Source organism: Cyanistes caeruleus, chromosome 2, assembly GCF_971803275.1.
Source record: "Cyanistes caeruleus chromosome 2, bCyaCae1.hap1.1, whole genome shotgun sequence".
Taxonomy (NCBI): Eukaryota; Metazoa; Chordata; class Aves; order Passeriformes; family Paridae; genus Cyanistes; species Cyanistes caeruleus.
In genome coordinates, this window is record NC_141702.1 from 60,886,710 (window position 1) to 60,902,048 (window position 15,339).

The window sequence follows — 15,339 nt, forward strand, 5'->3', positions numbered from 1 at the left end:
TTCAGCTGGCAGATCATCAGCCTTTAATATACTTTGTGACATAGCCAAGACATTTTATTAAATCACATTTTATTACTATATTTCAAAAAAATAAAACCCAAACCCCCAAACCCAACAACTCCCCCACCAAATATTAGTTTTAGAAGTTACACATATATAAATAAAGTTACAAAAAGGAGAACATTGCCTTAAGAATTCCAGTTACAAAACACAGGTACATTTACTAAGCTTAATGTTTAATGTCACTGATCTGAATCTGTGTAAGCCAAAGGAGTCTATTAAAACCAATAGATTTGTCACATGAAACAAGCATTCAGTTATTAGATGCCTTGTCTGTTCACCATGAATTCCACATACTCTACTTTGTGAATACAAAGTGTACTAGTATATTTACACCATGAAGTCTAAACCACTGTGTAAAAAATATAAAGCTCTTTAGAAATTAGGACATTTCTGTTACATTTTCTATACAAAATACTGCCATGCAGTGTTCTTAATTACATCTCAGTTTGGGGGGGGAAATGCTCTTGTGCATTTTGAGCTGCAGTGTCCTCCTGGGCTGCTCTCAAGACCTGCCAGGACTGCAGTGCCCACAGCACCAAGCCCATGCAGAGCTGCAAGGTGCATCCCACCTCCCTGGCAGTTTTCAGAGCCGTCATTTGAAGGGCAGTAGTATTGGATCCATCTCACAGGAGTGATGTGAGGAGACACCTCAAGCCTGATCGACACAGACCTTATCTAACAAATGGTCAACAAAGGCAGTACAGCCTTACACAGCCCATGTTTGTTTTCAGAGGGATACAGGTGCAAAGAAAGGAAGTAAAGAGACTGCAATTACATGAGGCTGCTTTTAACCACAGTGCAAACTATCTAAGACTTCAAAAAAGTGACTGTGCACTGCCATTTTTTTATCTGTCTAAAAATACTGATTTCTCATCAGTACTGTTAGGGTATCCTAAACATAAACTCAAATAAGACATTGATGTTTTTCTCTATATCTACACCAACAGATATATTTGGGCCCCAAGAAACCAAAATATTTGCGGTAACTTCCAGTGAGGCCTTACAATCACCTGATTTTTTTTTCCTGCTTTACTTTTTTCTACCTCAGCTCCAAACCCTAAGCATTTGCTTTCTTGTCAGGGCCTACATTTGTTGTGCTCCAACTGAGCATTTTCAGTGCTCTTCTTAAAATTAGCTACAGAAAAGTTTCTATATGAGTAACATGAGCCAGGGATTTGAATGTACCAATTTCCTGGTGTGTCCCAAGAGCAAAGCAGAAGAGCTGAACCCATCAAACACAGCTTCAGTGTGAGCAAGCACAGAACTGCACTGTCTGACCAGATACACACTGTCCCAAGGGAAGCAATCTCACAAGTTGCTAAGATTAGGAGGGAAACATACAAGAAGATGAATATTTCTTTTGTTTTCATTAATACAAAGAGACTAAAACAACTTTCTAACTAAGGCAAGCTACCAACCTGTCTCTTTTCATGCAGAAAAACAGATGCTGTGTCTGCTGACCAATCTGGGTGATCTATTAAATGAAAAGGCAAATGACAAAATTGTGCCACCAGACTAAAATGCCAAATTCATTCACTTGAATACTATTTTTTCAGGCTCCAGTCAGGCTACCCTAACGTAGACAGTAAACCAAAACTTTGCAGTAACCACATGCTGCTTTTCCCCTTTGACACAATAAAAACCACCTCATTTAATTGTTCCTAAACCTCTCTATAAGACCTTATCCCAAGTGTATATTTACCTGCTTTCAAAGCAAGCTTGGGGCTTTTTTTGTTAAAAGAAGATATCCTGGGCACTCACTTTTTGCCAAGTTTGTATTTGTTTTGAATGTATTTTGAGAAACTGGACAGGTGTCTAAAGCTCAAGATGTACAGGAAACTATTCAGCAGCAGATACTATTGACACAGCACCCTTGTAATTCTGCAGATCCCATGACAAATGTTATGAGGAGTTTCTGTGTTACACCAAACACAGGACACAAGCAGGAAAGGATGGCAAAACCTCAGTCTCACAGTTCTTGGGCTAAAACATCCTGAATGAACTTCAGTGTACGCTGATACAGGAAAGCATCCTTCTTCTTTGGCTTGCAAATATTTAGATGATTAACATCCACTGGAATAAGGTCTCCAATTCCTATATCTGGGAAAAAAAAAAAAGATGAAAACTATCAGAGTTCATAAGATGACCTAGACTGAAAAGAACATCTTGCATTAGCAATTTCTCTCTCAAAAGCAACCTCTCCTATCTTCAGTAAAACTCTTTGTTCGTCATTATTTTTTCATGTGCTAAAAGCATCGGTACACACAGTTATGGCCTGATAGAGCTCTGTGCTGCCACAAAACCCACACTGGCACACTACACCATTAGGGCAGAGCTCTACTGTTGTTTGAAATACACAAATGTACATTTCTCCATACAGATAACTTTGCTGAAACAGAACTTCAACAGCACACTCCTGACTGAGGTTTAAGTGCTGATATAAGCAGGGACGTAGTTTAATGTGTGGTATCTTGAATCTGATCACCACTAATTGCCCATATTCCTTACTTTGCAACATGGACATTAAAATTTGGACTAGAATGAACCTGAAATATGCTGCAAATTACTACACACATTTCCAGGTAAATGAAATATTTACATTGCTTAATTGTAGAATACAAATATTCTATTTTCAGGTACTGATTTTGGGCACACTACAGCATTTATTCTTTTCTTGACAGCCATCACTACTAACTTTCCAGATAGGATGCTGAGACCACTACATTATTGTCTATTCACTCAGTATCTAGAGAAATCCTCTATTTTGCTTTGACTTCTGTATCTTTAACCATGTAAAATTACACCAGAGCAGGATGAAGCTCTGCTTTCCTATGCCCAAGCAAACATGCAAGAAACAGGGAGCTTCCTGCTCGTCAGCCTGTGTTTTGAACAGGGTGAGTGGCCTGCTACTGAACTGACACATGCCCTCTAAAGGTTTTCAAGAGCACTCATGTGCTGCACTGGGTGTCATCCCTAGAAGAGGAGAGACATGCTACAAAATCACAAGTGCACAGTGCTCATCTGGGCTCTGTTATTCAGCCCTCTTTTTGACCTTATTTTGCTAAATCATAACAAAAAAAAGTCCAGTTTTTCAGTCCTTGCCAAGAAAATTGCATCAGCAACATTTTTACAAAACACTGCTGCTCAAGAGGACATATTGTAAAAATACTGCTAAATAGTGACTCAGAAAAACAGGGATGTGTAGTCCATATTTTTCAGAGCACCTGACCTTGCACTCAAGCTAGTGGATTTAGCTGGTGGAAAGCTTGGTCTAAAATCTAACAAAGCAATGGTTTCTGGCTTTACAGATACCTTAGGCAGTGCAAAAGAAAGACTAAAAAGATAAGAGTTAAAAAAGTTTTATAAGTTGAACACATATTAAAAAAAACAAGGGAAAAAAATTGTCTGTTTTCCCCTTCTCCTACAAAAGGCAAAAAGATGGAGGGAACTCTTCAGGAGGCAAACTCTATTGCTGGAGTTCATGAGATGTGGAAGGTAAAGGATTCTTAACACTGAAAACCAGTTTTGTGACATTTTCCTTCCATTTGCAGTTTACAAACTTAGTTTTTTAAAGAAGAAAATGGCTGGAATTTGCAGAAGCATCTGAAACACTATGCAGCCCACCTATACAAAGATAAACCACAACTAGTCATAATTCCAAAGGAAAGGACTCCAACATTAGACCAGGGTCTACCCTGTTTTTTTAACAAACATTACTCTCATTTAGAAAAATCAAAACAAACAGCTGCTATTCTAACATCTAAATGTAGCTGCTTCTGATCTCAGCAGAGAGGCTCAGTCAAGAGTTTAAACAAACCTCCCCCTCCTCAGTAATAGACTTATTTTTCTATGGTTTCTATTCGGTTTTTTACCATAATATTTATAACCTTTTCTCGTTATTGATGTTTACATCAATATATATACCAAAGTAAATAAAATAAATGGCTATTTCTCACCTGCTGACTCCACAGGTACAACATGCAGTTTTATCATGCTGCCTATGTGTGTTGGTAGGGTCTCTGCAAAACTCAGCACTGAAAATTTCTTGTCTTTGGCAAAAGACAAGAAGTCATCATTCAGCTCTTTAAGGGCAGGAGAATCTGAGAAAGAGGAACATAGATTTTGCAGTGTTATAAGAACAGCATTTTTCTGGCAAGACTATGTTTCTAGAGATGTTTTTATTACTCTGATGAGTAAAAGGAATAGTATTTTGTTTGTAATCCCTTTTTCCAACTAGCATATGCAACAATTTGTTCTGACTCCTCCTTTTCCCCTCACCTCTGCAATCAAATGGAACAGCTACTCAGAATTACTTGCAATAATTTAATACACAACCCAAAATGTAAAAAGGAGGTTTGCTGTTTTTACCCAGCTTTTTCTGACAGCACAATTGAAAAATCCAAAGCACCAAGAACAGATTAGCAGAGTTCCTGTTGCTAGATGGTAGCAAAGTGAACATACCCTTGCTGAGCTCTTTAACCTCCACAGACGGGAAGAGAAGATATCTGGCATTTATAGAATATTCAGCCAGCTGGGAACCATGGTGAGGTACACTATAAAATACGATTCCTCTGGTGTTGTTTACAATTTTATCCATTTCTGGATTCTTGGAAGCATCCACCAGCATCTTTTTGACTAGAAGACCTGGCAACAGAAGCTGACTTAATGTAGGGATTTAAATTACTGGGAAATAATGTTCATGCTATATTAACCATGAAACAATTAACCATATTCTTGCCTTGCTTGGTTAGTCCTTAGATTGTCAAATATGTAAGATTAACTTGAAAAAAACCCAAACCACGCCTGAGGAGGCATCAATATAAAATGTCAATGAATGATGCAAATACAATTTTGAGTTGCTTTATGTGTTGCTAATGACATTTACTATATGCCTGATCATGGAGAAAATTTTGCCTCTGGATTTCCATTTACATGAATTTCAATTCATTGAGTTTTTAAATCAACACAGTAAGAACAAACAGCAATAAAAATACTTTCAATATGTATATGCTATTAAATATAATGCATTAAGAGAATAGAAATCTGTTTTTCATTTTTAAGTCTTCGCCAATTTTTAAAATAAACTATTCTGAATAATTGCATTTCTACCTGAAGCTGGTTAATGGCTTATTCTGAAATCTTTAATACAAATAAATGCCTTATATCAAACAGGCAACATGCTTACCACCCATGCTATGGGATACCCACACCAGAGGTCTGTCTCCAATCCCAGCAGCTTTGAGCTTGTCAAGCAGCTCACCGCTCCTGAAAGCAATAGACTTCCTGCAAAGAAAAAACAAATGCAGGCATAATGGAGCATGACAGGTTAAAAGGCAATGTTAAAACACAACGAATTTTAGAGCTGCACATTTATGAAAGTGAATTAGGTAAACAAGTATTATTTATTTAATTATTGTTTCTGCATTGAAAAAGGCCAAGAACTTTTCTAAGGATGGCTTCACAAGGACAATGGGAATTGAGCTAAATTCAGTTTCTCATTCTTGCTAGAAAGTTTTATTTTAATTTTGCTCAGCAAACATTTCTGTTTTCCTAACAAGTTGTTTTATGGAGTTTTAAACAGTTTCATTTATACGTTGTAGCAAAACAGTTTTTATTCTATGAAAGCAACAGCAACACATAATGAACTTTATACCCTGCAACACGAACAAGCCTCATATACTTTGCTGAACAACACTCAAAATGTGAAGCGGGGTACACAAATTTAAAAACTAAGTTAATCATCAACAAATACATTAAAAAAAATCACAACTAATGTCAGTTACACTTGCCAGACAATCTCAAAATGCTTCATACTGGAATAGTATGAAAGTGCAATAATCTCAATTTTATAAATGAAGAGACTGAACTCTGGAAAGGATAAACTACACATTAAAGCTTGAAAATGAGTCTGTGGTAGAACCAAAACTATGTCAATGCCCAATCCAAGCTTGAAAGTGCAACATTTGCACTTTACATTACTCCTTGCAGTGTAACAAGAATCAAGAAGGCCCTTGGGTAATGAAAACATCAGGATATGGGGGCAACCATTGTGCAAAATAATTCACTTCATCTCTGTTGGTCTCAGCATTCTCACTAGAAATTGCTTTATGACACATATGAAAAGAATAATCAAATGTGTCTTCTCAGTTGAGCAGTATGCTCTAGGCTAGCAGAGAGACATAAAAATTCACTTTTGAAACAGCGAATGAGACTGTACATTTAAAAGCAAACCTCAGGTTGCTTTTCTACTGCTACCTCATTGCCCCTCCTAGTTAAACATATCTTCAATATCTTTCATTTATTATTAACCATATAAAATTACAAAATTATCAAATATTATGGTTGGGTGACCATAAATAGCAGGTAATGAAATTTTCCATTTTGTAATGAAAAGGACATTAACTTAGGAAACAAAAAGTAAATATATGTTTGTTTAACATACTTACTCCAGACAGACACAAGAAAAGTTTTACAATCATAGAATCATTTATGTTAAAAAAATCTGTAAGATCATTGAGTCCAACTGTTAGCCCAAGAACAGCCAAGTCCCCCATAAACCCACATCCCCAAGAGCTTTATCTGCCTGTCTTTATATTATCTCCAGGGATTGGCACTCAATCACTTCCCTGGGCAACCTCTTCCAGGGTTTGACAATGCTTTTAGTGAAGAATTTTTTCCTATTTAAACCTCCCCAGGCAACTTAAAGCCACTTTCAGTCTTCTTGGGACCTGCACAGGCAACCACCTAGATGCTTCTTACTGTCATTTTTCTGCCTAATTTCAATTAGGTACATTAACAGTCATGTGTTCCTCCTCTTCTCCCAGCTTATGTGTTTTCTTTAATGCAATAACTGCATCGATCTTTCATATCGCCAGAGAGAGAAGTGAATGAACAAGTACCAAGTTCCTGGTCTTTTATACACATGTTGAATTTTTTTCTTCCCTGCACAAAAAATATTATTAATTTTCAGATTCTTAATCTGTATGCAGCCACGCACACACCTCTGCTGCAGTACACAAGTCGAATTTACGGTACTAGTTACACGCTTAAATATGTGAATGGATGTTTGAAGGATTCTGATTTAAAGATCATTGAACTTAATTACCAAATTCTTTTCAAGAATAAAACTTTTACAGGCTCAAAGCGTTTTTAGTTTTCAACATGTTTGGTGGTAGCATCTTCCTCTGACCTACCCTGTTTAAGGTCAGTAAAAACACCATTCCTCTGGCAAGGGCAATTAGACTCTGACTGAATCAGATACAGTAATTGTATTTTATCATCAGAGTAATATTTTTTGAATAAAAGTAGGTTTGTATCAGAAACAGCATGGCCAGCAGGACTAGGAAAGTAATTGGTGAGGCAGCACCCTGAGTCCTGTGCTCAGTTTTGGGGCCCTCACTACCACAAAGACATTGAGGCTCTCCAACCGGTCCAGAGAAGCACAAAGGAGCCAGTGAAGGGTCTGGAGGGCAAGTCCTATGAGGATAGGCAGAAGGAACTGGAAGTGTTTAGCCTGGAGAAGAGGAGGCCCAGGGAAGACCTTACCACTCTCTACAACCACCTGAAAGGAGGGCGTAGCTGGGTGGGGGTTGGCCTGTTCTCCCAGGGAACCGGTGACACGATGACAGATAACAGTCTTACGTTGTGCCAGGGAAGGTTTAGGTTGGAAATTAGGAAAAATTTCTTCATCAAAAGGGTTGTGAAGCTCTAGAACAGGCTTCCCAGGAGTGGTTGAGTCCCCATTCCTTGAAGCTTTTAAAAGGCATGTGGATGTGGGACTTAGGACTTGTTTTGTGGTGGCCTTGCCAGTGCTGTGTTAATGGCTGTACTTGATCATCTGAAGGGTCTTTTCCAACCTAAATGATTCTATGAAAATATATGCTTCTTTTAATCAGGAGTATAAAGCCACAGTGCAGTGATTTTTTTTTGCTGCGCTTATGAAGCATTATTGTGTGAATTTTAAAAAATACTTTCTATAAGATATAAGTTGGTGTTGTATTTTCATTAACTAATAGCATAATTTAGTGTCTCCCTTAGTGTGAAGCAGAACAGACTGTAAGAATTTATGAAATTGACACATGTAGCTACCCATGAGGCTAAGAAGTTAAGCATATCATGATTATATTTAATATTTTTCCTAATTTGATTTTTCAAAGTTATAGGAAAAGTTAAATTGACTCTTTCACACCAGGTGATCTCAAGGATCAGCTTTACAGGTCTGTGTCTTGCCCCCCCTCCAAACTGAAGATGCTGCATTTATTACCTGTGAGCCTCAACAGGACATTTTGCTTTCCAGTCACTCAAATGGGTGTCATACTCCACAGATATGATTCTAAGGGAAGGACAGTCTGAAGCAAGCCATGTCTAAATTAAAGCAAAGCAAAACCAAAGGAGCATATAATTGAGGTACTTAAACTCTTCAAAGCAATGGAGAAAAGATGTTACTGTGGGGAAAATATCAAGCAAGACTTTTGCTCTTTAGTTAATCCCCAAATACACTTTACACCTGCATTATCATCCTTTCATTACATGCTGGTGAACTCTGGATTGTTCCTGAGCCACAAAGCAGGCAAAGAATGGAGATTCATCTCTAACTCGTGCGTTTCTGGCTCCCTCTCCTGGGTGAAACAAGACTTACTAAGATTACCAACAGGACTGATCAGCTCAAGTTTCACAGAGGTACTTTAGTGGCTATACCAGTGTGAGCTTGCTTGGAGCAGTAATTACTTATTAACCAACAACACTTAAATAGCAATCTGCAGAAAGTAAGGTACTTACTAGGTAAGAAAGGGAACTTAATTTAAAATGTTATATTTGAGAAATCTTTTCCTCAGCAATAGCTTTTTTTATAAAATAAGCAAAAAAAAAACCAAACCCAAAACAAGAGAGAGAGCATAAATAAAGCAGCCATTGCCTCCTCTTTCTCTACCACGTGAATGATGCTGAGAACAAAAAACTTAGCAGGGATTTTTCCTTGCAAGAACAACAAGCAACTCATCAACAAAACTTTACCATCAGGAACTTGAATACTGCCACTTCAATTACAAGTAATTGAATTCAAAAAAGACATTTGCCAGACAGTGTCCTTCTAGATGCTCTGGACAGCTCTCATGAATGACAAAGCAGCAGCCACATGTGAAAACATTACTGCCTTTTTACCTTTGGCCAGCACTGACTATAGTCCTCTTCCCCTTCTGAAGCCTTTTTATCCGAACGCCGGTCAATGTCCTGCTGTCGCCAGGTTTTAAATGCTGCTCCCAAAAGACCATGAACGAAAAGGATGTCTGCTCTGATAGGCTGGCTGATCAACCAAAAGGAAATTTTAAGAGATACGTGGCACATGTTCTTTTAGCAAATTGGAACTTTTAACCTAAGGGATGCCAAAATGCTTTTTTTTAACACTACATGTGATTTCTTATCTTATGGGCAACATTTCATTATATTTCAAAGAACATACTCAGATAAAAACATAAACTAGGGAACCACACAGAAGAAAGATATAAAATGAGGTATGGAAAATGTCCACCTCACAAATCATTATTTTCTATAATGAAACTAGCTACTGTTCACGTGGCTTGGTAGCTCCAGCCTCATCATCACATTAGATTTTCACTGTAACTGAAGTAACACCAATGACCCAGGGAATGGTTGCTGCTGACACCCAAGCTGGAGACTGCTTTAGTCCCAGATACTATTACTAAGGATTACTACTATTACTAAGTCACAATCACTATTACTAAGGATGAAAATTCACTGCATCTTAGGCCAACATATGCAATTGCCAGTAGAATAATTACAAGGCACAGTATCCCAAGACAAAGTGCAAAGGTTAAACAGTTGCAACCCACTCAAAGCAGTAACTAATTTCATGTTTTGTTTTCAGATTTTCCCTGCATTACCGTAATACTCTGTCCACACCTATAGACTGCTCCAACCACTTCTACTGTTCTACTTGAGAACCTAAATTCAATCTTTTCAACCCACCAAAGAAGAGAAAGGGAAAGGTAACATCAGTACAGCAGCACTCTGATGTCAACTCTTCTGAAGTTTTGTAACAGAACAGTAGAACAAGTAACTCCAAGTACAGCAAGTACAATGTCTCCTTCTACTTTACCTGCTACGATACTGCGGGTGTAAGACATAAACACCATCTGGATATTTTTCTTTCACCGTGTCCCTGTCTAGATTAGCCAAAGCTCTGGATGCATGAGAAGATTGAATCACGTGTGGGGATTTCATTACTTCAGCAAGTACAGAAACCCAACCTACATTGAGAAAATGAAGTGGCAGGTTAACTAACAGAAACATTATCTGAACAACAGAATTCAGAAACATCAACCATCAAACTATGCATCTGAAAAACAGATGTTAAAACTAAAGAATGGCAATGTCAAAATAAATTATTTCAATCTACTCTTTACCTCAGGAAAGTCAAGGCTAGGTAAGTGGAATCTCCTAAATTCAAAAATTCAGATGTATTTTACTACTGTTCAGCTTATGATCTGAACGAGAACCCCTTCTCAGAAGAAAAAGGAAGCGTATCAGCAGGTCAGTACAGCTGCAACAAGAACAGATCTCACATCTCTTCTTGCAGGTAAAATGCTAGGAAGATGGAGACAATGAAGCTTAAAGATAAGAAAGGCATAGAAAACAACCTACAGGTTGGTTGGTAGGTATGGCAGGTAAAAAATTGATGCTTGCTGTGAAAGTACAATAATTTCTAATTGTAAAATCCAGCATAAGAAAAACTCTTTATGTGATTTAAAATATCTTTGCCATTCTAAAATTTGTATACTATTTATATGTTAGAAACATAAGACAATTAAATTGGACACAATATTGGAGCCAATAAAATTTAAGTCAAAGATATTCTGACTTACAAACATTTTATGATACTCTACCTAAGGTGTAAAATTTTCTTAAACATGGATGGGAATTGTCATAGACTGCTGAGAAATGTAAAGGAATATTTCTTATATGCATATGCACATGGTTCCATAAAATCCTAATAAATCTTACTGTTGCTAGCAAAAACAGCCTATAAATCACAGTTACATTACAGTTAAATTCATAAATAAAACCTGGGGATTTATTTCATGAGCATTGTTTCAAAACTATGTACATTATGTTGCTACTAGTATAGTCAGTAAGCTGCTAATTCAAGATTGTTTACTGTCCACCAAGGAGAAGAACAAATTGACATTTGAGTTTTGCCTTAAACAAACAAAACTTCTAGGACCTTTGAGGACTGTAATTTTTTTAAGAATTATGTATTTAAATTATGTTTCTAAGCAGAATATATGCTGACCACTGTGAAAGCTGTACTTAAGAAGAATACTATCTAAACTCTATTTTCAGTTCTCCAAACACAATGGAAGACTGCCAAGTAGTCTGCCTAAAACTAGTTTAGTTTCTGGTTTTGCATTTCTCTTAAATAAGGCAAAATGAAGAGTCAAAAATAACAGCTTAGAATCAAAAGTAAGTGTTCTGCCTCCAGATACCTCATCACAGCTACTACACAGTGCAAAACTGTTTTCCTTTTTCTTCTTCTTCCTGTGCCAGCAGTTTTTGCAAGAAAAAGTGCCTTAGAGGTTCTTTCTTCTTATGCATCATCCAGCAATAAAAGAGAAGCTTTATCAACTCTGGACTAGCACTATTTGACTTCTCATCTCTGGAGTTTGATTCACTATCTAAAATTCCTTTTGTACTGAAAGCTCTGTCCCAGGGAACTGCTGACTCTCCTGTTTCAATCTCTTCTACATATACGGCTTCGACAATCATTAGAATTTCAGACTGGGGCCAGAGCTCAGGACAAAGGCCTTTATAGTCCAGCTGCCTTTCTTCAGAAGGGAACAGTATGGAAGCTGCAGAACAATATAAGAACAGAGCAATAAAAGGACAATTACACTACTCTGATTCTAGTCTACAACCTCACATTTTCTGCAGTCAACTTGGTCTCCATGTGTAGAACTTTATGGATTTTTCTTTTCATGAATTCATCTCATTATTCTTTGAAGTTTCGTGAGTCTTCAACTACCATAATGTTTTGTGGCAAGTTTTACTTTGGTCATGCAGCACATGGAAAATACTATTTATTTGTTCTGTCTCTTTATAATTTAAAGTACAAGAACTCTTGGTCTTGCATTACAACGAACAGCAGATGACCACTCTCTCTTTGCCTTCTCTATGCCAGTGAAGAGAATTTCATAAATCTCTGTCATATTCTCTTTCAGCTGTTTTTTCCATGCTAAGTGTCTTAAGTCTAGCTATTCTTCATATCACAACAATTGCAAATTTTTAATCACCCTCACCATCTTTTCCTCTGCCTTTACTACTTCTCCTTTGTGTAAAAAAGAGGCAAAAAACAGCTTGGATTTATAGACCTGCATATTGATATTTTCTATTTATTTATTTTATTTATTTATCTGAAACTTTTGGAGTAGAAATCTTCCACTGAGACAGCTTTCCTTTTACCTGCACGTACTATGGATGAGTGAAGACGTTCATCCAAAGCCATATTCCCAATAATACGGATTATGTTCCTCTGTATCTTTGCTGAATCTTTACGTAGCTGGTATATCCTCTGCAGTAGCTGGAGGCCTCCTTTAGCTTCAATTTTATCACAGTGAGAAGAAATCTGGCATTACACAGTAAATACAGTAACAATAAATAGATGTTCTGTAAAACTTCTTTTTAGATGCTGTTAACTCATAAATTAGGGAGTTTTAAGATGCAGGTATAACATAGCCCTTGTTGCACAGGAATTATTATTAATCTAGAATTTATTATGCCATATTTGAAGAGGAAATAGATATTTTAATATGAAAAATGCTTAATTCCTATAAAATGACAACTTGAAAAATCTCTGAGTACCACCCCTCTACTCCATGTCTGAGATGAAATGGTCTCCACTCAGATGATCAAATTTCAACTCGAGAGTCTGAACAAGTCAATTGTCTGCATTTGCTACAGCACTATCTCAACCAGAGACATTTGTCCATCATCCAAAATGCAATCATTATAACTCTTTCTCTTTGAAATGAAATTTTTTCTTTTTTACATTCCAATTAGTACTGCTATCATTACTGATCCTAAGGGCAACAATTCAGTCGAGATGAATACGCATGATAGCTTTGGAACTGCTGATATCCTCAAGTCTGTGGCTTTCAACAGGCACTTGGAATGAGTACAGTCATAGCTTGCTTAAACTGAAAATCTAGAATGTAACAAATTCTGGATAAAGTCAGAATTTCTATGCATGTGGCATATGAAAAGAATACCAGGAAACTGCACTTTACCCGTCCCAACTATCAGTAACCATTTGGCATTTGCAACACAGTTTTTCAGTGCTCTAGGCTTCTGAATAATGAAGTGCACACAGAAGAATGTAGCAATAGAAAATAAGAAGCACCACTGTTACAGTCTTCATCTGTATCTGCAAAAAACAGTCTGGTCCTGAGAAGGCCACTGTATTCGTTGCTTGCTGTGCAATATTCTGCCCAAGGAATACCTTCATGTATGGGTAAAGTTTGCATTCTGTTCTGGTTTCTGATTAGAGTGAATTCATGATGCTGCTTTGTGAAAACCTGGCATTAGAGCTTCAGAGCTGCCCTTTTACTTCTTGAAAGATACATACAGGTATAGTATGGGGAACTTGTAAAGGCAAATTAGAAACAACAACAAAACTTACACTTCCCCATGAGAAAAAAAAACTGTTACAGGAATGTGTTCATTTCACACCTGTCTCAGTTGTTTAAACATTCTTACAGAGGAGAAAGGGATAAGAGACAAGGAAATAGCAACTCCTTCCCAATACATGAGAGTGCATTAGAAAGGAATGCCTATAAATGTAACTTTTCAGCTACAGTTTAAAGATAAATCACCTTAGAATGCTGCACTAAAGCCTGCAAGCAGAAGAGTTCCACTGTCTCTGAAGGGATTTTACTCAATGTCTCACAATATGGAAGTCCATTTCCTCCAAAACACCATAAGCCTCCCTGAAATGAGAAACCATAAGAATAATAACATATTTCAAATGGTTACATAAAAAAAAAGGTTTCTAATCTACAATGTTAAGTGTGTAAGGATCTACAGAAATTGCTTTAAAGAGTGCACAGCATGCTTGCACTTTTCAAAATGTACAAATTACACAACAGTACATCATAAAAGTAGTTACTATTTTTAACTGGAAATATTAATTAGATTTTCAATGTGTAGTCTCCTTAGTCTATTAACTTCAAAACATACAATAAAGGGGGAAAATGTAGTATTCTCATTTTGTTAATGAATGTCATCTTTTAAGATCATTTGCTTAAGCATAAAAAAGCAAGAATCAGAATAACTCTAGACTTGCAAAACTTAGAAGAGAAGGAAGAAAGGTCTTCAGTATGTGGCACAGCCTCAGAAGACCAGTCTCTTAATCACGCAGCAGAAAGACCAACATAACCTCAATAAAAATCAAAATACTTCCAAGTGTGGTGTCTTACCAAAGCTCCCTTTGTAGCACGAGCTCTGGCTGTGAAAACAGTAAAGGAGTGATAGTGTAAAAATAGCACACATAACTCTGCCATAGAAAATAAAGAGTTATTGCACTCTGAAAACTCTAAACGAAGACTGACAAGCATTGTTATTAAAATGACATTCATTTTTGTTATTGCATCTTATTAAAAAATAACAATCACTGATTAAGGAAGTCAGAACTTTTAAAGAACAAAAAAAAAATCACAAAAGAGAGTGGATGAAATTTTTATTTTTAAACAATAATGACATTTTAAATTACATTTCTAAAGCCACTTAGGAAGGTGCTGCACAGACACAGTTGAAGAATTCCTAGATTCAGGTCCAAACAGACCACAGACTACTCTAATTCTGGTTTGGTAACAGGGACCTATTTCAGGGAGGCACTTCCATGTGATGTAACAGAGATTACTATTTAAAGTGTGCTAACTACCTCTCTATTTTACTAGAGACATAAGAGAGGTTTAATAATCTCATCAGTAAAAGAACATTCAAATATCAGTAAGATGAAATGTGAAAAATCATTTTATGAGCACTACATGGAGAAGGAATGTTTTGGACAGAGTTTAGAAATGTCCAAAATGGACATTACAAGCTTAATGGGAAGGCTTGTAAGATATAATCTTTAACTACACCTTTCAACTGGAACAGCTGGGAAATATAAACAAGCCTTCAAGCAGACAGACTGTATTTACAAGATATTCTGCTCATGTTCTACAATCACAAAGTGTCTGTATTTCTCTTCCTCTTACAATGACC

General features: G+C 36.8%; 1 protein-coding gene across 6 annotated transcripts in view; it reads right to left on the reverse strand.

Annotated features, from left to right (window-relative positions):
- The window catches only part of SERAC1 (serine active site containing 1), a 24,968-nt gene continuing 9,629 nt past the window's right edge, over positions 1-15,339 (reverse strand). For 4 of the 6 annotated variants that reach the window (XM_086868356.1, XM_023923435.2, XM_023923436.2 and 1 more), the window contains exons 9-17: positions 13,947-14,060; positions 12,538-12,700; positions 10,178-10,328; positions 9,223-9,364; positions 8,327-8,427; positions 5,249-5,346; positions 4,525-4,707; positions 4,020-4,163; positions 1-2,163 (exon numbers count right to left, since the gene is read on the reverse strand). In XM_086868356.1, coding sequence (XP_086724482.1) covers positions 2,033-2,163; positions 4,020-4,163; positions 4,525-4,707; positions 5,249-5,346; positions 8,327-8,427; positions 9,223-9,364; positions 10,178-10,328; positions 12,538-12,700; positions 13,947-14,060 — 1,227 coding nt within the window. In that variant the 3' untranslated portion in view covers positions 1-2,032. The remainder of the gene's footprint in view (positions 2,164-4,019; positions 4,164-4,524; positions 4,708-5,248; positions 5,347-8,326; positions 8,428-9,222; positions 9,365-10,177; positions 10,329-12,537; positions 12,701-13,946; positions 14,061-15,339) is intronic. The other 2 variants (XM_086868379.1, XM_086868385.1) reach the window with 1 other exon arrangement.